The sequence below is a fragment of the Drosophila virilis genome, chromosome 2 (assembly GCF_030788295.1).
Source record: "Drosophila virilis strain 15010-1051.87 chromosome 2, Dvir_AGI_RSII-ME, whole genome shotgun sequence".
Lineage (NCBI taxonomy): Eukaryota > Metazoa > Arthropoda > Insecta > Diptera > Drosophilidae > Drosophila > Drosophila virilis.
The window spans coordinates 15,377,922-15,402,276 of NC_091544.1; the positions used below are offsets into that span (position 1 = coordinate 15,377,922).

The 24,355-nt window shown below is 40.9% G+C and overlaps 1 protein-coding gene across 5 annotated transcripts; it reads left to right on the forward strand.

Annotated features, from left to right (window-relative positions):
- The first annotated feature begins 16 nt into the window (after positions 1-16).
- LOC6630314 (endoplasmic reticulum aminopeptidase 2) lies at positions 17-24,355 on the forward strand. Of its 5 annotated transcripts, none has more exons than XM_015171617.3 (13): positions 17-372; positions 3,580-4,023; positions 15,213-15,353; positions 17,940-18,128; positions 18,208-18,290; positions 18,348-18,556; positions 18,631-18,811; positions 18,873-20,217; positions 20,475-20,617; positions 20,680-20,942; positions 21,008-21,137; positions 21,193-21,564; positions 21,628-24,355. In XM_015171617.3, exons 2-13 carry the CDS (start codon positions 3,870-3,872, stop codon positions 21,778-21,780), a joined length of 3,363 nt encoding a protein of 1,120 aa, XP_015027103.1. In that variant the 5' UTR covers positions 17-372; positions 3,580-3,869; the 3' UTR covers positions 21,781-24,355. The 5 variants fall into 5 exon arrangements, with proteins under 5 accessions (XP_015027103.1, XP_015027101.1, XP_015027102.1 ...); XM_015171615.3 differs by having other exon boundaries at positions 17,988-18,128; XM_015171616.3 differs by lacking the exons at positions 17-372; positions 3,580-4,023 and adding exons at positions 11,230-11,646; positions 14,746-15,009.

A 24,355-nucleotide genomic window follows, 5' to 3' on the forward strand; every position in this document is an offset into this window, starting at 1 on the left:
AACGATGAGCAGAACGAGTTTATCCTTCGTGCTAACTAGTCGCATTTTGTTCGCGTTTGTGCATCAAATAATAATAAGCATAATAATAATATATAAAACAGACGTCTACATTTTGGTTGATTTTTATTTAAGTGAGGCCAAATATAAATTGTGCTGCCGGTGTTTTATTTTTGTACTGTCCTGCGCTTAGTTTAATAAATTATTACAAAGTTTACACAAATATTCTACAGCTTTCCAAGCATATCCAATTATATATGTATATATGTATATTTATTTTGTGCATTGTTTCAACAACTTGGCGCCCAAAACTGTATGCGAAATAAAATTCTATGCAAACGAAGGATTCTGTTTTGCGCATTCAATTCGAACACGGTAAGAGGCCTATTTGCTTATGTTTTTTTTTTTTTTTTTTTTGTATTTTGTGTTCTTTTGTTCATTGTATTCAGTGTGGATTTTGTATTGTTTGTTGGCTGGCTCGTGGCATTGACAAATGTGTTTATCATGTTGGCTTTGCAATGGGAACAAGTTAATTGACATGCCCCAGACACAAAAGCCAAACAGCCAAACACAGCGAACAGGACCGCACTCCAGCTCCTAACCACAGGAGCTGTGCGTACGTGTGTGTGCGTGTTTGTGTGTGTGTCCCTTAATTATTTATGACGATTGTTGGCATTAATATTTGAACATGAATGCGCTGTGTTAGGCTCATAAACATGCATATCAAACAGACGATTGTGTAGCTTTAGCTGTAGCTGAAGCTAAAAATAAAACGTGACACCTGCTAAAAAAAAAAAAAAAAAAAAAAAAGTTACCTAGTGCGTGGTTAAATCCGCTCGAGGTCACTTGTCGCTCCCCCAACCATCCACTTACTCTTCCATGGCCATGGCTAATGGCCCACACACAGAACGAGCTAAGGGATTCAATCCCAAATAGCACTCTGAGGACTATTCTGATTGCCAGGCATCGAATTGTGTCGATTGGCCTTCAGAATTGGAAAAAAAAATTGCATTTGCTCTCCAGACTGCCTTGAGTTGCGTGTGTGTGTGTGTGTGTGTTGTGCATCGTTAAAGCTTTTCCGAAATAAAGCTTTAAAACTGCACCTGATGTGCCCTTTTTTTAATGTTTCATTAAAACAAAAACTTGACTCATAACGCTTACTGAGAGCAGGTCTAAAGCGCAATTGCGCTGTGTAAAAATAATCAATTGGTCAAAAACGAAAAGGTAAATACACACACACACACATCCATACATACTACTCTGCATACAGAGTGTTCATGCTTTTGCTCTCTCGCGAGAGCAGCTGTATTGTCGATTCTGCTTTGTGTCGCATTCGTAAACGTTTAACAAGCAGCTCAGCTTTGCCTTTAATTTAAATTTTGTTTTTATTATGGTATATAAGCTCTTTTAATTATTGGAATCTTGTCGCAGGGTATCCAACAGAATATCATAACGAGTTTTTGTTTCTTGCTGTTAGTTTATCCTGTCGCGGCAGACCGGAAGTAACATAGCAAATGACACTTTGGGGCACAATTTGCACACGTGTCGCATAGACCACACACGCACACACCACCAAATAGACATATGCAATGCTGACTGCATTGTCTTTTGGGCCTGGGCCGGCCTTCAATGCCACAAACTTTTTTGTATGCAACAAGCAAAAAGCATAACAAAAAAAAAAAAAAGAAAACAAGCTGACGCCATTTTGGCATTAATTCTGGCCACTTGATGGCCAGGCAAAAACAAACTTGCGCTAACCGTACGTTGCGAGTGGTTGCCATTAAAGGGTATTCGGATTTTCTATTACACTCTGCACTCTTTCGTTAGCAATGCAAGGCTATAAAGCGACTTGGAGCCGGAACGGAACCAATTCGTAACTCTGCCTTGAACTATATCTAACGCCCAGTTGAATCAAAATTTAAATCAAAAATTTCTTGTTTTTAGAAATTTTATCATAAAAATATAGGTACAGCTATTATATTAGGCATTTTTAAAGCCAAGTCTGCGAACTGCCCTGCGCCAAACCTATTTGAGTTCGTAATTTGACACCTTTGTCAACTCTAAGCCTCAGCTTAAATTGAAATAATCTTTGTTTAAAATGTGGTGTTAGGCCAAAAAAAAATATATAAATAAAGTAAATTGAGTTTATAATAAATTGTTTAAGTTTATATCAAATGTTTTAAATAAATGCAATGAATTGCTGTAAATTGTAAAAAATGCGACGAGCCAAGATTCGAAATTGGGTTCGTCAACGTGGCCAACCAGATTCAGGAACCGAATCCAAAGCTGAGGCAATCGTACAGACCATTTTTGAGTTTGCAGCTCTATTAAAAGTTGAACCATTTCTGATTGCGACTAGGAAGTGTATCGAAAGTTCGTCACATTTTTTTTGTTTTTGCTTCCGTCGTGTTGTTTGCAGAATTCATTTGGACTGTGGCCTTTTGTGTTTTTGGCTTTTTGTGTACTTTGGTTTGCCACAGAACAGGCTTGGGCCGAGTTAACATTGCAATGGCGATGGCTGCCGCCAAGTGCTTTATAACATTGTGTTTTAACAAACAGTCCAAAACAATTGCCTCGCATCGACTCCTGTGCCAAGTGCTGCCAACGAATGGAGTGCCAGTGCACGATTACATTTCCAACTACGTCGCCAGCTACGACGGCAGCTCCAACTTGCGAACTGCTCCATTTAACATGGGCCGTGCATTGAACTGTTCGCGTGGCGCACCTCTTCGATATTTTTATGGCACTCGCATTACGTATGCGCCCCGTTGTGCGCTTTGTGACTCCAGCTCGCAATTATTGCCGGCACTCCCCATTTATGCCCCAAGGCTATCGAATGCAGCGCATTGTCATTGTTGCCAGCGCCGGCTGCTCCTTTTTGCCAACGCTTTATGTTGCCACACAAAGCACTGTGTAGTGTTCCACAACTAAGACAAGCAATAAGTGCTGGACTACAAATGGCTGGCACGACTCTGGCAGGAGAAGGAGCTGCTGGAGTTTGCCTAAGAGCAGTGAGTGCTCTTATTAAAGTTCGTTTTGTTTGCCCCCAAACAATGTCGTCACCGGTCTCCAAAGTGTCGGCAACAGCGGGCCACGAGCTCATTCTGCCAGTCTAAAAAGTTGCCGTCGAGACCATTTTATGAATACATAAACTATATATATGCATATTATGCAAGTTGATGCAACAGCAGATTTTAATCTGTGCACACACAGATTCTTTTGCTGGACATATATTCAAAAGTCTCTGTCTTTTAATATGCAGTTTCCTTACGATACGGAATGTGTGGCGCACTTCTATTTATGGATATGCATATATTATTATTAAGACAGATGAGTTTAAGCCTTCAGGCCTCTGTCTTCATTTTAGAGCAGGATTCGAGAGCGGCAAAAATAGGAGAAACAAATATAAATTGATTTGATCAACTTAGTGACAACTCTCTTAATTATTTGTATGCATTTGGAAAAGAACATGAGTGCTCTAATAGAGTTTGGCTGACCTTTAACTGAGTGCAGTTGCTGTTATAAAGATTCGATTCATTTTGATTAAACCTAATCTAACCTTAACTTTTTTCTTTCTCATAGATTCTACGATAAAGAATAAAACATATTGTCTCTCTTCTGTAACTGGACCAATTTTAAACAAACAATCTAGAACTCTGCTCACCGACTTATAATCTTATACACCCGTACTCTATAAAGTCATTCTATTGAATACACACACATATCGCCAAAGGACGCACAGAGGACACGGTGCACGAGCTGCTGTGCTGTGATTGCAGCAAAGCCCCATTTCCAACTTCCCCCCGCCCAACAGCTGAGTAAACCCATTCAAGACGGCGCCGCTTAAGCCACAAGCCTACAAATTTGGTCAGATGTTATGTTGTGGCTTCTGTTGTGGCAACATGTCGAAACGGGACTACAAAGTGGCCACCACAGATGGCATCGAGCTGGAGCCGCTGGGCGGCGAAAAGAGCGATAAGGAGAAAGATAAGGACAAGGAGAAGCAAACGAATGGCGTCACCTTTGGTAAGTGACCTACCCAAACCCAAACCAAGCCTGCCCGCAATCCATTTGTTTGCATTGCAATAGCTGCCAAGCAGGTCCATCTCGAGGCCCCTGCACATGATCAAAGCCATCCCGCTGAGCGCTTATGTACAAAGCAAAGTGCATAATTGCACTTGTGCATAATTTGACGCTCCACACGCAGCTTAAAGCTTCTGTTGCCGCAGGCGTCTGCCAATTTTGCCCAGCTGCCCCACCTGTCACGTACCCCCAGCCCTGCTTGTCAGTCATCAGGCTGTTTTCTTAATTACGCCAAATGCAAAACAAAAGCATTAAAAAAATGCGCAAGACAAAATGCCGGCTCGTCCCGTTTCCGTTACCGCACAACCCACGCCCAGCCCTCTGGCTGGCTGTCTGAGCTGTGGCGTTAATTTTGTATCCTGCAGGAAACCGTTCGTCATATGCTCATACGCCCCGTTGGCCAAGCCTAAACCTGCAGCAACCGAGCAGCCGAGCCCAGCCGCAAGTAAATATAATGAATGTCAGCCATGTCTTCGTCTCGCCGTTGCCTTCGCCTGTTGCTGCAGCAATTCTCTCCTCTCCTGATACCCTAGCAGAGGGGACTGTAATTTGCTGGCATGTTTTGTAACGCATAGGCGGAGCAATTTCCGACCCTATGAAGTAGACATAGATGCCTAATCAGTAAAGTCGGCATAGCTTTATATTTTGTATGGCAGATAATTCATATATCGTAGTCCTCTGGATCAGACTACTATAGATTATAACTGCCTATAGCAACTATCGATTGACAATAGAACTCTTGTATGGTAAACTTTTTTGTTTTCCAAGATATCTTCTGAACAAATCTTTCTCGAGATCTCTTCTCACTGTGTACCAAACACATTGCTAAAATCTAATCTGATATTTCAGACAATTGTATCATATTCACCTCATATATAGGTTAAATCTCTTATGTTACTTAACTTATCTTCATAACTAAAATCTTATCGATATCCTATTACTTTATCATATTTTCCCAAGTCAAAACCTTTTTGTACTTTGTAATATTCTCGACAAGCTCAGGACCCACCCTTCCCCCTACTCATTTGAAAAACTATATCAACTGACATAAATCGCTTGAATATGGATTTTTGGTATTCAAATCTTGTTGTATGTCTGAATATAAAAATACAAGAGTATATATGTCATATATCTGCGAGGGTATTGAATCTTCATCAGGTCGACGTGAACTTTGCTATTTTCTTTTTCATTTTTTGTGCATTTTTCTATTAAAGACGACAATCCTCTCATATTTCATTTTTGATTTTTTTTTTTCGTTTGCCCGTGTTGTTGCTTTCAAAGATGCCACAATCCAGCTCCTAACCGCGCCCACCACCTCTCCGGGGGGCATTCAGTTGGACACACAAACTTGGAGACACAGACGGACATTTGCAGCCAGGCACGCCTTCAGTTGGCTCAGATTTCAGACATTCAGACGGAATTCTCAGTTTTTGTTTCTTTTGCCATTTGCAATGCAGACTTGTGTTTATTTTCGCACGTTCGTGTGTGTGTGTGTGTGTGCGAGGTAATAGAAAATGTGCCCCGGGGAATATTAATTTTAGATTATGTAGTGCATAAACTTATGCCTGAAGAAGCGACACTTTCAAGAGAATGTATAGAAAAACATGAAAAGCCAAGAGAAAAAAGTGACCAAGAAATTTAAAACCAAAAACCAGCAGGTACTTAGCAATATTTTAAACTAATACCTTTTGGCCTCTAAATATGGGCTAGCTGATGGCTTCAGTTGAGGCTAATTAGCGAGGGAAATGCGTTGAGAGCTTTGGGTGACATCAGGCTTAAAAGGTTTCTGCTAGAGAGGGGTCGGCATATTCGTAAGGCAATGCGAAACAAAACGAGAAGCATTTTATTATTAATTATTAATTAGTTAATTACAATTTGTAATCTTTTACTACATATTTTTCTGGAGTTTATATTTCTTATTACTATTGTATTTGTGTATTGAAATTTGCTTATATAGCGCAGGTCGTGCGTGCTCGTGTCACGAGAGAAAGCACGCGCCCAACTCTAGCTGGGCGGTTGGCTTGACTTAGCTAAGCTCGACAGCCTGAGGCCTTTTGGCTCATTTCCTGTTAAGTAAGTAAATGTTTAGCCTGTGGCTGGAGTCGGCAGGTGTTTGAATTGATTTTCTCAAACTATTTGCATCGTGCAGACTATTTAATGGAGTCGCCAAACGGAAACTGGCTTCCGCAGGAAATGTTAAGACCAACCAATAAATGCGGGAAAGTCGAGCAGAAGTTTGACAGAAATCTTGGAAGAAAGCATACTCTAAGGCGGTTAGCTCATCAGAATACTTGATGAATTATTAAACAGTTAGAGGCTGAGAATGCAAGCATAAAGGAAATCCCGGCAAGGCGAAGTCTTAAGACCACATCCACCGTGGAACTGCATGTGTCATGATAAAAGCCAATTGGTTTTTATCTGTGCAACACATCGCGAGCTCTTGGGCACGTGGGCAGACGCGTCAAGGCAACGCCTAAAGTGTGCCACAGGGAGAAATGGGAGAAGTGGGAGAAATGGGAAAAATGCTGTGTGGCATGGCAACCTATGCAAAATCAGTGTCACGGGAGCAGGACGTGTGCTTGTCGGTGTTGCAATTAAGAATGCACAAACTGGAGTAAGCACTCGAATGACAGCCGCAGGCAGCACGAATGTGCTCAACACTCGAGCAACACGGTTTGTGGCAGCAACAACTGAGTGTCTGTGGCAGCAACTGTTGTTGCTGTCGATGCCAGCTTGTCGGGCCTGCTGCCTCTGACGTTTATAATTGCAGGATGCGTTGATGTTGATTGCATTCTGAATGGGCTCACACACACGCACACACACGCACACTTACACACACACCTACTTGAAGCAACTTGACTTAAATAAAGAAGTCCTGCGCATCCCGGCAAAAAAGCAAAAAAAGAAAATATGGTAAGAAAAAATAGCAACATAAAAATAGGGCTACCAAAAACAATGCAATGTGTGTGTGTGTGTGTGTGTGTGTGTGTGTGCGAGTGAAAGTGAAGACATATAGAAATGGATAAAATGTGTTTTTGGGTCAGGCCACTTGAAGCATTGCGAGCAGGAAGTCAACGGAAGGCGATGCAAATGGCAAAGCGATGCGCCGCAGTGCAACAAATTATTGTTGCAAAATGGCGCAAACGAAACAAACACACTCACACACACACAGACACACACACAGGCAAACACAATTAAATGCAACTGCAAAGCACGCAGTGCGCCCCCCAAGGCGGCCCACGTAATTAAATGGAAAATGCGACTCGCAAAGGCAAGTCTGTCCGTCTGCCCGTCTGTCTGTCCATCTGCCTGTCAGTCAGGCAGGAAACAACAATGCCAGCCACCGGAGGTGAGGAGGAGTAGCTGGCAACTTGGCTGTGGTCTAGCACACTTTTCGCAGCACTCGAAAGCATTCCAGGCATTCGCTCCTTTTTTACATTTTCTTCATGTTTTTTTTTTTTTTTTCAGTCCAATTTCTGCACAATTAGTTGGCAGTTATGTTTGGGCCTTTGACGGGCTCATTTCATGGCTGCTGACTGCCATCGAATGCATTTGTTGCATGCACCAGCTGCCACACACAGTCGAGTACTTGGGCCAAGGATGCCTATGCTGGCAATGGAGACCTTTTGAGTGCTGCTTCAACACGAGCCGCCAATTAATGAAATTATTGAACATTCCACAAATTGACTGCACAAGTGCCCACTGTGCTTAGTGAGGGGTGGGGGAAGAAGGGCACACAGTTCCTTAAGAGCGCAAAACGCAAATGAACATTTGTTATTCAAGCGGAAAATTGGCAAAGCCTTCTGAATATGCTTTGGTTGTTCTCTATGTCAGCAGACGACTTTAATTTAAAAGTAATCATTTTCCCTTAATATTTAAATTATAAAGTATCCGCAAGATGCGCTGTCTAAGCTCAGTATATCCTTTATAAATATAGTCGAAGTTATCTGCAAGACTAATTTTATATTTTATATATTCGTTGATAAATAGATAGATCGTAAATTGATTCTTGCGAGGCTTCTGTGCGAGCTGTTAATAACATAAATACCCTATGTTATTGCTTAACAGTTTTCTCATAACATATTTCTGTAATACGCAGTTGGCATTAAGCATACGCCATGTTGGGCAGTTGAGCCTATAAAGAACACTACTTTAATAAAAATGCTCCGGTTAATCCAATTTATCGATTTGTAGTCTCTATAAGAGCTAGAGGCTTCAAATTTGATAGGTACGCCGTTAAGCACATATTAAAAATATTTCACTTTTCGATTCCTTACCTTATTCAACCCTTAAAGCTCATAAGTGCTGGTCTTTGTGTGTTCTCTACTCGAGCAGTCTTGAGTGGAACACTCTTGCTTGCATTTATAAAATACTTTCTTTCCACTGCTCTACTCTATAATTTGGCTTAGGCGTATTCATTTTCCGGCCCATCATAACATTATCTTTGACACTCGACGAAACAATTGAATATTATATAAAATCCAGCCCATTTCGAGCTATTTATATTGTTGTGCTCTTATCGTTCATGTGAACGTAATGAAGTACAGAGATTAACAAGCACTTAATCGAGCAATTAAAAGTTTCAAGTCGTAGCCGCAGCTCCCGCTCAACCCTTGGCAGCAAAGCTCGCAAGTTATGTGCGAATGTGTGTGTGGGTGTGTGTATGTGTGTGTGTGTGTGAGGAGTATATCAACGCCTAAGGCAGCAGCAGCAGCAGCCGCAGCAGCAGCAGTAGCGGCCACATGACGCAGTAACTGCCATCGCAGCAGCTTAAATTTATTGATTGTTTCATAAACAGCGATTATTTAACCACCACATTTCGATTTGGCGCCCAGGGGCGACCCGCTCTCTATTACAGACACTTGTGGCCATGTTCAACGACAGCCAAAGCCCTTGAAGTGGGGGCACACACACACACACAGACGCAGGCACACGGCACTCATCTGTGTGCTCTTCACAAGTTGTGGGCTGTAAATTTGCAAGCGACAGCAAATACTCAATGCTGGACACGCTCTACTATGGGGTATTAAAGAGAAAAATTCGAATAAATTCAATTTAATTAAATGGTCTAAAATAGCGTTAAAGGTTTGTCGTACAATTTGGAATCTTGGGAAAGGTTTAAATAAACGTGGGCTTTAAATTATCCTTACCAAAAGTCAAATATATTTTACTTAAAATATTCCATATATATTCCCAAGATATTGAATAGAAGTCACATTAATATTCAGCGGCTTTTTTATCATTTAAGGATTATGGTTCAGAACTGTTATGCTTAACAGCTGTTATCAGAACAGCTGACGATTATGTTAACTGTTTTGGTATGTTAAGGTCTCAGCCCCAGGCTATTTTCCAGTGAGAAGCCCAAAAATAGCCCATGGTGCGTTGATGGCGACATCCGTGAAATGCGTTAAATAACAGACGGAACGATTTGGGGGAAAAGCTGCTGTTGCGTTTACAATTGAAAAGAAAAGCCCCGCTAACTGAATTGTACGCAGCGACGACTTTACATAGACGATAAAAAACGCCTCGTCGGCAATTCTTTTGCGGCATGTTCTCTAATGAACACCCTGTGTTTCCATTTGCAATTCCATCATTTAATTGTTTGCTCTCTCCTTCTCTCTCTCTCTCTCTTTCTCTCTGGCAATTGGACGACGTGACAAAGATTTCATTGGGTTAAGCTCGCTGCTCGGGTTCGAACAGCTCAAACCTCAACCCTGCCACCTCCCCCACAGCCCCTTTTTTAGTGTTGACATTAAACAAGTTTTCGTGACCTGGCGCTGCGCCCAAATAAAACTTTTGCCATACTCATCAATCCGTTGTAAAAGTTCTTGTACTTTGTTTACGCCTAACTTTTTGAAGCTCGCCCCAAAAAAAAAAAAGAATTAGAAAAGTACATACAAGTACGGTTCATTGTGTTTGCGGCTGCCAATGTCCAAATCAAATTAGAACACGTCCAAAACAGGTGCCAAATGTTACTAAGATTTCATAAAGTTTTCCACTTTTCAGTTTGCAATGCGGCTTAATTGAGGCGTATTTTTTTATCTGCCAGATTCCTGGCTTAATTTAGAAATTCATATTTTTAAAGTTTGAGTGAAGAATTTTTATTAATTTATCATATGGAAATTGATTGAAGCTTTTAAATAATAAACATCAGAACAATTCTGTCTATATATAATTGCTTTAGCAGGTTGCTAGCCGGACATTCTTAATAGAAGTGTATTTATATATGTATTATGTATCTACATTCTTTACAAAATTTCGACTTTGCGCAGTTTTGGCAAACTTTCTGCCAAATCTAGGCATAATATTCTAGCTTTCTTTCGTATTGTATTTGTGTTTTGTGGTCATGAATTTTGTAAAAACAAAGTCTTTTATTTATTGTCAATGCCTTATTTGTATTTATTTTGCAATTAATATTCATTCACATGGCAATAATGTGTTTACTTCTATTAGAAACACTCGGCAGTTGCAGGCGCTCAGCATGTGTTCCAGTTATGTGGAATTATTTGCTGCAGTTGCAGCCTCCATTAGAAACTAATGAGTGTGTGTTGGACTTGCCAAAAGGGCGCCACAAAGTAGGCAATAAAAAGCAGCATCCATTCGAGAAATACGTGCGCTCGTAAATCTCGATCGAGGCGGAATGCGCCTCATATACTTATGTATAAAGCCAGAATCCAACCCCTAATTATGCAGCATCAAGAACTGTTCGCCGATTGAACCTTTGACTAGCACATGATAAAGAAGCGGCGGCAACAATAGTAACTAGATAAAGCTGCATATTGGGGAGAAATACACGAATGATGGTGTGCCTGATAGGGGAGGATGGAAGGGAGGGGGGTTGTGCTGGTGGGTGGTGCTTAAGGGTTGCAGCATGCTCGCTTGATTCCGATGTGCCTGGCAACACCAAAACAAGTTTGTTGGCGCAAGGGACCGGCAAAAAGGGCCCAAAAGAAATTTCATTTTCATTTTCGCAGGTGAGAGAGCGTCAAAGCGTCAAAGAGAGCGAGCGAGCGAGAGCTTGCGCGAGCGTGAGGACATGCGCTGCACAGCTGTGCATGCTGGCTGCGGGCTGGGGGGCGGGGACTCTGTCGGAGGGGTTGCTGCAAAAGTGCTTTTCACAGCCGTAGACCCAACGGCGAGCCACAACAGCATCCAGTTGGAAAATGTACGCGTAGTCTAACGCATCGGAAAGCGCGTAACAAACAAACGGAACATCGAAACGAAAGCCCGTGTTGACAAAAAAAAAAACTCCTCAACCCACACACACACACACTCGCACACAGATGAGTCGCGTGCTGCCCTTACACACTGCCTGCCCTGCCCGCTGTGCGTGTCTATAGCGAAAAGAGCATAGAAATTGTCAAAAAAAAAAAACATATTAAGAAAAAAATAGGAAGCAAAGTAAGAGAAGGCAAATCAATTGCTTTCGGCGTTTTTGTTAATTGAAGCTAATTGGCAACAAGGTTCTGGCAACAAATCGAGTTCGGTAACGGAAATTCAACGGTACTTCAAGTGAAAGCAGTGAATTTGATTGTGAAAGCAAAGCTCAAAGTTCATGTGTACAAAGTAAATGCGAATATTGGGCCAAGCGGGCGAGCCATATAAATAAATTGGCTTTGACCTAATGAAAACGTCACATGCATTGATTAATTGTTGCTATTTTGACCTTTCATAGCCAGCCAAGACCCAACAGCAACAAGCCAAAGCAAATATCTACACACGCTTGCCACACTATTATTATATAGCCAACAAACGGGTCGGCCGACCGACCAAAATGTCAGAATTAATTTCTAGAGCCAACAATTGAGCCAAGGGGAGGCGCTGCCGCTGCCCTTTTGTACGCAAATGCACTCGCCAATTCAGTCAAGTGGCAAACAAAAAAAAAGGGACCAGATGCAAAGAAAAAAAAAAAAAAAGGATTGCAAAGTAAAAAAGCAAAAGCAAAATGTGAAAGAAAAAAAAAACTCGAGTTGGACTGGAAAGCGCACTATTGACATATATACGCGCATTCAGAAAGCACTCAGAAACGCGCTCGCTGCTCGCCAAGAAAAACGCCGCATAATCAAAGCTAAGACAATGCCGGAAATTCACTTATACTCTCCTACTCACACACACACACACACACACACAGACTCATGTGAGGAAATGCGCGCTGTTGAGCTTTGCTTTTTGACATTTCATTTTCAAAACACAGATTCCAATGCGAGCGCAATGTTAAATGTTGCTCTCTCGCAAGCTCTCAGCTGGCATTCCAGCTGCCACGCATACGCTCTTTATGCTGGCTACAGCTTGTTACTCTCTTGCTCTCTTGCGCTCTTGTGACGCTGACTGCGTAAGCACTAAGGTTTTGTGTCCAATTGTTGAACAACAACAAATTCACAATAATAACACATGCATGAAAATGTAAACAAATGCAGAAGCCGTCTTAACAATACAGTTAATAGCTTTGCATTTACATGGCTGTTAACCTTGGTATGTCAACGAATAGAACAGGAACTGTAACAAGGCTATTTTTACAATCCCGCAACAATTGCAGGTTCTTAGAACTTAGTATAGTCAAGCATTATGATTATTAGAAAGTTAAGGGAAATTGGGTATGGCTTAAAGTATGATAACAGGCGTATATTTAATGTTAACAGAATGTTAAGGGCATTTAAATTTGAATTTTATTCTTAATTAAAACTAAAAATGTCAGATAATAACATTATAATTATTTAAATAATACAATCTGCATTTGAAAATAAGATATTAAAAAGCCTTTATTAAGACCAAATCTAACTCAAAAATGCAATACTTATTCTAAATTTAGACGGTTCTTATAGTCCGTTGCCGACCTGTAGAATCTTATCAAGCGGAAAAAGTTGAATACTACGAATTTCTATCATAAAACATATTCTCGCCTTAAAGCCTTATCAGCAGATAAATTGCATTTGCTATTGTGCAAATGTAGAAGATTTAGTTTTTTAAATATTCTTTCAATTTATATCAAATTGTCAATCTTTTTTTTTTTTATTTTTAAAGCAAATGCAAGTAAATTACCCAAAATTCAAGCTTAGCATATTTACTTTGTTATTGCCAAGTCTTAACCGCATAAAATTCGCCAAGGATGCTCAACTTGAACTTCAAGTGCTGCTCAAAAGCAGACATGGACACACACACACACACACACACACACACACACACACACACACACACACACACACACACACACACGCACACACAGAAAGCATTCACAATTTTCGGGGGTTGATTTTTGGGGCGTCGAAAGCGCTTTTCACTAATTCAATGCGACATTGAAATTGCGAGCAACATTCAAAAACTGCAGACGCAGACAAAGACATGGACAGGGCGGCCCCCGACGATGCCGCCGCAGCCGCAGCCGCCGGCTCAGACAGAGCCCAAATGGGCGATGGACTAGACGGGATGCCGGCTGTGCGGCGGCAGGGGTCGAGACCGGAAGGGCGGCAGCTTTTGGCGCCTGTCCCAAAATATACAAGCAAAAGAGAAAAGAAAATCGAGAAAGGCGGGTGGAAAGTCGACTCACATTTTTTCCCTTTTTACTTTTCATCTCTCCGTTTTGAGTGGGCGCATAAATTACGATTATTTGTCCGTCAGATTATCAACTCGTCGCGTCGATGAGAGTTTTTCGGCTCTGTCAATTTCAAACTGATTTACCTTCGAATTTTATGGGGCCAACGTAGTCAAAGTTGGCTATATACTAAATGTGGCAAGTGCATAAAATATGCATGAGGCCGCACGTGTCGTGACTGGTCGAGGCACAAATAAAAAACGATAAAAAATAAAGACTGCTATCTTCGGCACGCCAAAGATTAAATACCCTTGTAGACATATGGCTTACGGCTCTGCAGATATGAGATGGGCGTAGTAAAGCTCATAGCTGCTGAGTTTGCTTGAGATAACTTGAATGACAGAAAAATGTTACCAACAAGAACTGACTGATACCAGCCTGAGAGCTATATGATATATTCCATATGTGACAAATTTCTGGAGCTTGGGGAATCTTGTAAATGTCAAGTTTAAAAAATAACTAGAGTTTCATACAAGTTTTTCAAGAGTTTCTATGGCAGACATTTTCACATATGACAGGAGCATCGAGAAAAGAGTATATGTCAAATTTGGTCAATTTATATCTTGGAAAACAAATAAGTATCATAATTTTGCAAGATTCGGTTCTAGCTTTCTGATATAGTAATCGGAAATCAAGCTTGCTCAAGATATCTTGAAAAGGAAAAAAAGATTTTTCGCTAAGAAGTTAAGTTTTTGGCTTATCGCATATATAGCTGTCCAGCTATATAATTCCGATATTAATAATACTTTTATATAGGGAATCTAGTTAATGTCAAGTTTGGCAAGACAGCTTGAAAAACAAAAGGAAGCTGTATGATATTGTAGTCCGATGCTAATAATATTTTGCGCATATGTCAGGAGTATTACGATATAGTAGACGTATCCTGGCAATTCCGAATGTTTCGTAAGGCCTACTGTGAGACTAGTTAACATAAAGGTTATATGCACTATATACACTTATTAGGATCAGAGATTTCATCTTCTAAGTTATCTTGAAAATATCGTAATTTAAATCCTGTCTGCAAGGCTATGAAAAGGTCACAATTTGAGGCTGTCATATCTAACCAACAATTTAAGCAATTTAATAGGAGCAGTTGATCTTGACGTTTGTGACAGTAAATTGATGTGTTGTTCAAATCGTATATAGTTGATATAAATAACTGAAGAACGCGGCGTTTAAGCAACGCATTCAAGTTAACGTATTGGCCGGAAGACAAAAAGATATCGGCCCCGTTAAGATTTCGGTCGTTGGCGGTGGTCGTAAAGGTTCTAAAATTTGGCGGCGCGAGCGCATCGAAATGACAAATGATCCGGATTTGGATGATTGTGCATTTCTATCAGGTAAACGAACCCGAACCAAGCACACATAAGTATATACACATATGGATATCGTCGAACGTTCAATCCGTTCCACAAACATTTCGCGTGCAAATATTTACATAATTTAATATGATCCCTAACTCCCACTCTGCCTTTGCGCCGCCCGCTTTGCGCTACTTCTCACTTTGTCCTTTATCGCACTGACATTTAATTACATTTTCCAGGTGGCGAATCGAGTGGAGGCCGCCAGACGCGCACCGGAGTCGCCGTCTGTTCACAGCGACGCGCCCTTCTCGTCGCTGGCATCGTGCTCGGCTCCCTGCTGCTGACGGCCGTTATCATTGCCTATGCCGGACCTCAAAATGGTAGGTTCCATTGTGCATATTTGCGTTTCGGTTGCATTTCTTTGCGTTCTTTTCGGTTTTGTTGTTTTTTAATTTTATTACAACCACAACAAACAACTACAACGTAGCCAGCGACAAACGGCGAGCTGTGCCGTATCCGCTTGCCGGATATGCTGCACAGAGAGAAACAGTTCTGACATGTTCTCTAACAAAGTTACACTGTCAAGAAAACTGCTCCTTTATGTTCCGGGAACAAGTCATCTACTGTGATTGTGTTCCATTAGATTGTTTCTCTTCTGCTAACTAGGGCCTGGCTCTTTCAAAACTAGACACGATGATAAAAAGAACTGCAGTTCCTGCAAGTTTTCGTGTAATTCGATATGTGTGGACTCAAGCTTGGACTCAATCCTCAATTATATAAAAAGATACCTCATTTAACCGAATGCAAAAGATTTGCATAAGGTAGCTGCAGCTTGTGAGAAGGCTGATCCTGGCCAGCTCAGACCTCCAAGACAGTTTACTAAAGCTCTAAATGAAAGCAGGACATGTGAATATAAAAATGAAAGGCTCTACATATTCAGCTGGTATCTCCATATAACACAATTAAAAATACCCTTTGAATCAATTACATTATATGTTTCCATACTAGTCAGAGCTTTTTATAACATGCCAGCACGCCTTTTCACTTGGTGCGCCTCTTAGAGCCTGCAGTAAACAGCATATTATCCATATTGAAACCATATAATCGCATTAAGTTGATGAAGGTTGCAGCCAGCGGCAGCTGCCTGCATTCACACATTCTACGCTCTGCTTCTTGACATAGTCGCAGTCGGTTGTAATATGCCTTTAATAGTGTTAACACAAACCAAATACCATTAAAATATATGCTGGGCACACACACACACACAGACACACACACTCACACTCACACTCACATGCTTGCTTATGTCTGCCCCAGGCAAGCGCAGGCAAGTCTGCAAGGAGGAGGCAGGGGCTGGCGGTTCCAGTGTTGCATATTACGTTGCAAAATGTATGCAAAGTACAAACATAAACCTTGTGTTGCATACTTAATGGGGCAAAATGCATTGAAGGCTAATTGCATTACGGAGCCGTAGCCCTAGCCAGAGCTGTGTGTGTGAGTCATGTTTGCAAATGAAATATGCAACACGGTGTGGCCAGCCGGCACAAAGGTTTTAAGGCCTATCATTGCCTACTCCCCGGCATACTTGCATTGTCATTAATTGATGCAACACTTCGAAAATACACGTAAAATGCCAGCTTTTAATTGACTTTTATCTAAATAAAAAAACAAAAAAAAAATACGCCTACGTCTTCTATATGCAATAGTTATATAAATATATATATATATATATATAAATAAATATGTATACAAAATTTGTTTACCATTTTCTTTTCATATTGTTGTTTCTTTGTTTTCTTTTGTAAAAACAAAATATTATATACATATTTATGAAAACTTCTCTTAAAATGCTTGTTTGATTGGTAAAAATGTGAGTAACAAATTTTCGAAAAACCCACTTCTTCTAACCGGTAACTAGCCCCGAAAAATTAGTACATATATATATATCTTCTCATATATAGTATTTTTATGATATATAATAATCTGTCGGCATGTTGCTGTCATCCAATGTTGTTCTTGTAATACTCTTTCTATATGTTTCGTTAATTAGTGCATTTGATCTACTTTCAATTATCGTAAAACCAATATTCAAATCCCAGACTTTTCTCTTTATTTCGAGTCGCCAAACACTGAAATCAACATACTCTAATCTTATCTCATCTTACTTTTTTTCGAAAATTGTTTGCTTGTTATTTATGTAGAATTTTCTAAAGTAGGAACGTATTTCCAACATCGAACATTCTTTGAATCTATCATTTTATACCCTCTAAAACTTGACAAGTAATATTAGATTTTAAGATATACATATACATATGTTCTAACACACTAGAAACAAACTCCCATTTATGCATAGTCGGAAAATTTGAAAAATTAAATCATACTTGTTGAGTTAATTTTCATAATACCCCAAGCATATAAATGATAAGAAATAGAAGTAGCTGGAAATAGGATACAATAAAAATCTTTTATAATTAAAAAGACATTTTTTTTCTTTTGTACAACATCAATATTTCAAAGAACTTGATATAGCTTATTTTTACTACTTAAAGAAATTTTGAAAAAATGTTATTAGTAAAAAAAAAAACATTCCATTTAAAAATCATTGCCCTACTCATGCGCTGGACCCCTAAAAACCCATCCATTAATACTTTTACAGAACAATATTTTATAATAATTCCGTTGAACTCCTTTTAAATGTGCTAGCGTACCCAGTCAAAAGTCTCGAACTCCTCCGCCAGTCATCAGATTGTATGCTAGCTTTTTATTATTTCCACCTCTCTGCTTAAACCTAGCATTTTAAGTTTGTTCTCTTTGTTAACCGTGTAAAACGCAGTTGATTAACAACAAGCATCAATGTGCTTAGCCACAGATCCCCAAACCATATACGTATATATGAAAAAAAAAGAATAAATACTGCCCAAGCCAAGCATCTGAACATTACGTTTGTGTGTGTATGACCTTTGCAGACTGTTCCTGTGCGGCGAAAACGGCGTCTGACTATGAAACGGATGAAGAAAACAACACACAGCCATTCAATCCAATTGCCACGAACGGAGAGCCCTTTCCCTGGCTGGAAAAGCTGCTGCCCAACAGCGTGCGACCCTTGCGTTACATGGTTACGATACACCCCAATCTCACAACGCTGGACGTCAAAGGTGAGTCTTGAGCCGAGAACCACCCGATTCGTTAGACTTTCCCCTAATTCTCTCTCTTAATTACTTTCAAATGCGGCAGGTCAAGTGACCATCGATCTGTTCATAGAGCGGGAAACCAATTTCATTGTGCTGCACATACAGGATCTGAACGTTACGGAGAAGGTGAGTTAAGACGGGGACAATTGATGGACTCTTAACTAATTGCATTTTATGCAACAGGCGCTGGTTACGCCCGGTCCCAAGGGTTATGCCTTGAAGATAGTCAAGGTGCTGGAATTTCCGCCACGTCAGCAATTTTATATTGAGGTTAAGGAGAAGCTAAAGAAGAAATCGAATTATACGCTGAACTTACGCTGGTATTCCAAGCTGAATCCCGAGCCGGAGGGTTTCTATGTGGATCAGTACGAAAGCTTCAATGGACGGGAACGGTAAGTGTCAAATACATTTTTGTGAAGCTGGAAGCTGATTCGACTTCACGAGAGTAATCCGTAATCCTTTACAGCCTGCTGGCAGCCACAGTCTTCAGACCAAATGGCGCACGTCGCGCCTTTCCATGTTTTGATGAACCGCACGTGCGCGCGCCCTTCCGCATCTCGGTATTTCGTGATCGCTTCCATATAGGTCTATCCAATTCGATAGTGCATACCACAGAGGATGTGGGCTTCTATATGGGCACAGGCCTGGTAAGTGCACTTCCACAGGCATCACATGGGGTTTTGCCAATTGTTTGTACCCTGATTTTAGCTGCGTGACGACTTCATCGAGACGCCACCATTGCCCGCCGATGCTGTTGCCTGGGTGGTCAGCGACTTTCAGCGGGAATCGCTGCAACCCTCGGCTGCGTACATACCCACCACGGTGGCTCCAGCCACCGCCGGCAGCGGCAAGAAGCCCTCACAGCTGAACAATTACACGCAGCTGAAGAGCAAAAATCCGCCGGTGCGCAATATTACGGCTCTGACGCACTCGCTCAACGTGAATTTGACGCCCTTCCACAATGTCAGCAGCTCGACGACCACAGCGCTGCCCATGACCATCAATGGGAATGGCAAGCCCACAAATCTGACCTCCTTGTCACAGTCCACCGGCTCGTCCATTAAGCGTGCACCATCGTATACGTTTTATGCGCCCAGAGATTTGCTGCCGCGCTCCTCCTTCATTCTGCACACATCCCGTGATGTGTTGGAGTATCTGCAGACCTGGCTGGACATCAGCTATCCTCTGACCAAGGTGGACTTTGTGGCGCTGCCTTCGCTGGACCGCAATTTGATCTCCTCCTTGGGTCTGGTTACGCTGAAGACTTCTTTTCTGACCGATCCCCATTCCATTACCTCGGAGCAGTATCAGTTCAGTGCGCTGCGCATTGCCGAGGCCATGGTGCGTCAGTTCTTCGGCGGCATCACCTCGCGCAAGGTGCTCAAGGATGTCTGGCTGTGGGAGGGTCTCATTCAATATCTGGGCATACATGCGCTGGCTCCACTCCAAGACAGCTGGCCCCTGCGCGAGATGTACCTGCTGAAGATGGCCAATGCGGCGCTGGACATTGATGCCATTCAGGGCTGGGACAGCATCATGAACGGCACCCGGCACGATGGCAACAACGAGGAGTTCTTTGTCCAGAAAACGGCAGCTATATTCTCCATGCTGCACACGGCCATTGGCGAGGATCGCTTCCGCGGCTGTCTGGGCACCTTCCTCAAGCTGAACCGCTTCAAGACCGCCGAGCCCACGGATCTCTGGACCATATGCACGAAAAAGGCGAATGGCTCCAAGAACATTAAGGACATGATGACGCTGTGGACACATCAGCCCGGATTTCCGCTGCTCACCGTTACCAAAATGGGCAACACCATATCCATATCGCAGCGACCCTTCAAGCCAGCCGACTTTCTGGCCATTCACGATGAATCCTACGATGGCAACAACTACAACAAGACCACACTGAATGCCACCGACTTGCCCAGCACCGTGGCGCCCACCCATGCCAGCAAGCACAAGTCTGTGCCGCATCTCAAATGGATTTTTCCGGTTACATATGTCACCGATATCAACAATGTCAGCGAGACGCTCTGGATGCAGAACATCGATGGTGAGTAGCTCGAATCACGTTGGGTTGGAGGACATCAAGCCCTCATTTGACTAGAGTCGCTGCATAAACTCTGTAGAGAAAGCACCTAAGACCTACTTTAGACCTTTCTGAAATCTAACCGGACTGAGCTGAAGCCTGATAGATATATCATAGATCTGAGTGTATCCTCTCATCAAGAGATTCGCTACAAGAAATATGATGAATAGAAATTTTCCTGATTTTAAACATAACACAAATGTTGGCTCTTGCATTTTCAGTAACTTTCAATGTGCCGGAGAATGTGAAATGGATCAAGGTGAATGCCATACAGAATGGCTATTATCGCGTTGTCTACAACGATGACAACTGGGCTAGTCTCATCGAGGAGCTGTCCAACAATCCGAATCGTTTTAGCAGCGAGGTTTGTATGGATATATAAATGAAATGTGGACTTAAATTTAATTTCATGGAATGTCGCCGTAGGATCGTCTCGGCCTGCTCTCGGATGCGTTTACCTTGTGCCATGCGAACCTGTTGCCCTGCGAGATTACGATGAATATGATCCAATATTTGCCCAGTGAGACGCACTACGGTCCAATGGCATTGGCTGTGCGACACTTGGAGAAATGGCGTCGCATACTCAAGTACTCGGAATGTTTCCTGATGCTCAGCGAGTTTATCAAAATGAAGCTATCCACGGTCATGGAAAAGGTGGGCTGGACCGATGAGGGCGATGTGGCCAGCAGGTGAGCTACAATGTGAATCTACATTTGGTATAAAACTGAAATATACATAATACCCGCCGAATTAGGCTAATGCGGCCCGAGGTGCTCCTGGCCTCGGTGCTGTGGGAGGACATTGACAGCATTACGAAGGCGAAGAATATGTTGAATCAATATTTGTACTACAACGGATCCGCCATAGCGCCCAATTTGCGTGAGGTAAGCTTGATCAGAGGGCACTTGGCACGTTCTTAACATGTGGCACGTTCTTCAGGTGGTCTACACGGGCTCTATACTATCCGGCGAGTACATCTATTGGCAGCATTGCTGGGAGCGCTTTGTCAACTTGCAACGCACCTCGGAGACCTTTGTGGAGCGGATGCAGTTGCTGCGCGCCTTGGGGCGCACCAAGGATGCCTGGCTGCAGAATCGCTTGCTATCGCATGTCACCATGCTGCCCACCGAGGAGGTGGTACAGGTGCTCAAGGCCATTGCGGGCACGCCCACCGGCGGTGCAATGGCCTGTCGCTTTCTGCAGGCCAAATGGTTTGAGCTGGAGAAGCGTCTGGGCGCGGGCACCATTAGCTTCGCCAAAGTGATATCGGCCATAACGCAATATGGCGCAACGAAATTCGATTACGATGAGGTAGGCGATGTCAAATACTAAAATATGTCTTCAATTGATTTATAAATATTTTTGCACCCACAGCTAAAGTCCTTGGTACATCGCTTTGGGCGTGGTCAGGGCATGTCCGTGCTGAATATGACGCTCAGCAGCGTTGCCTCCAATGTGGAATGGGTGGCCAGATCCCAGACGGCGCTCTATAAATGGGTGGAAAGTAATTTGCATTCGCATCGATAGAGCATTGCGTCTCGAAAGTAAATAGAACTATTCGTATTTTAGTTAAATTATGTTCTGTGGTCTTGGGGCTGGAAGCGCTGCTCCCCAATTTATTTGTAATTATGTTCCTTGCACGAGTACACACACACACACACACACACACGAAAATAATCAATGAATTAATTAATTATATATAATTATTTAAAGTACTTACTAAATAATAATTACCATATCATTGCCATACACTTACCACTTTGCGATTACCTATCGACAGGGTTTTGAGATCTCCATTAGTTGTATTTGGTTCTACTTCCAATTTGGGATTCAGTTAATGCAATAAAATGAAATTCAACTGTAAATTAGGAAAGCAACACACACACCAATCTCTTAAGTATATATATAAATTGTATGGGAAATACGCATACTTACTGATGCCATTTTCTATTATCTACAACTGAACATAAAGATATATCTATATTGTATATGTATGTATATTTTACAAAAGGAAGCATATTTAGAGAAAAGTAATATAGCCTGTAAGACAAAACAAATTAACATATTTTTTCAGCAAAACTCAAAAGAAAAAAAGCAAAAACATATAAAACACATGCAAAAGAAAAAAACCAAGAAAAAAAAAAAACAATCTATAAACAAATTATGATAAATGTATAGCATATTCTTTGACGTAAGACTCGTTTCTTAAGCTGTATGTGTGTGTATATGTAAATGTATGTGTGCGCATTGATATATCACAGAACTCTTCCTTATCCAAAAAAAAAAAAAAAAAAAAAAGCAGTAAAAAAGATACTTGCAATATGTGAACTCCATAAAGGCATACGACATGCATATGTACATAGAGCAAGAATTTTGCCAAAACTCTCGACACTTTTTATTTATGCACAACAAATTATTGACATTATTATCGATAGAATTACGTGTGTATTTATAAACTTTTAACATATGGTCACACAGTTTATGGGCCGTGCATTCAGTTACCGCTAGATACAGTGAGACCTAACTTGAACGGGCACAGTTAAACAGTTATTTTTTCTTCTGCTCCAAAAGGAATATTTAAGAACTTTTCTATTTCCAAAAAAAGTTTATTATTATTCAATTTTTCACAAGTTTAAGAAACGATTTTCATTAGCAAAGTCTAAGCGAAGTAAAATTTATTAAACAATAGATTGGAACCAAAATAAAATTGCAGATATCAGGGGATATCAGACCAAGGTAGCTGTGCGGATTAACGGAGCTTTTCCTGTACTTCATTTTGGACAACTTTGTGCCACTGTTCGGCTTCGGGGGAGGGGGTCTATCAATTATGGAGCTTACGAAACTTGGTAAGCCAAACAGCTGGCACTTATCTCAGCTGAAAGCATGGCACATCTTGACTTTATTTTATTTTTAATTTTTGTTCAGTTGAAGAGCTGGCATTTAAAATAAACCAGCGCTGATAACCGCGGAGCACTTGAAGCTTGATTAGCTAGTATATATATATATATATATATATATATATATGTAGGCATGTCTGGCCAAGTTTATCAGCATAAACCCAGAATCGCTGTGCAACTCAATCTCGATCTGGCGATCCATTCTGGTTTACTTTTTTGAAGAATCTTCGTCTTTTACTTTGTTATGCTAATTCATATTTCAGACTTGTTTGCTGCGGCTAGATCGAGATCTTGTTTTGTTTTTGCTCTTTGGTTTTTAACTAAGACTAACTCAAAGACACTCGTACATGTTTTGCAAAACAAAAACAAAAGAACAATGTCAATCTGCTCAGATACGCGTATTTACACACATATAAATATGATAGAGATATCAGTAAATCAATATAATTCTTAAATATGGATTACAAATGCAACAAACTTTAGTAGCTAACCAGAAACAAGTTTTGGAGCGATTTTACTGTTTTCGAGAAATGTATAAACCCACAAAAAAAAATATATATATATATAATGTAACAAAAATTAAATAGCATACAGCAACCGAATACAAAACGTACACTTAAAGTCAACATTTAGAAAGTTTTACAAAATCATCTACCTAGAAAAAGAAGAAAAAAGATAACTTCAAGATAAAATACAATGCGTTACGGTTGAGTGACATACAAGGAACTATCCTTCGATTCCGGTTGAGCTTTCAGTGGGTTCAATGTAAATATTTATTTGGTTTTCAATTCAACTTGATTTGGCTTCATCCATATCCAATATCTACTTGTATACTTGCGCATATCCGTCCACATATTGTATGCATTTTGTTCACATTTCGGATTGATCACAGTTTAAGTTACCCGAAAATCCCTATTAAGAAGAAGAATGTAAAATGTACTGTTTCTCAAAATTCTAGTTAATTTTATTAGACAAAATTTATTTGCGACTGTTCTTTAAGCTTAAACCTAATATGAATTTGTATTTGTATTGAAAACACCTTTTATAAGAAATTTGTGTAGAAGAATCTATGTATGTATATGGAATGCAGGCAAAGCAACTTTAAAGACGTAAATCTAATTGTATGAAAATATATATTTATGTATACTAAGTCAAATGGGAATGCATATAAATAAAATGATAATTAATATGTAACAAAAATATAG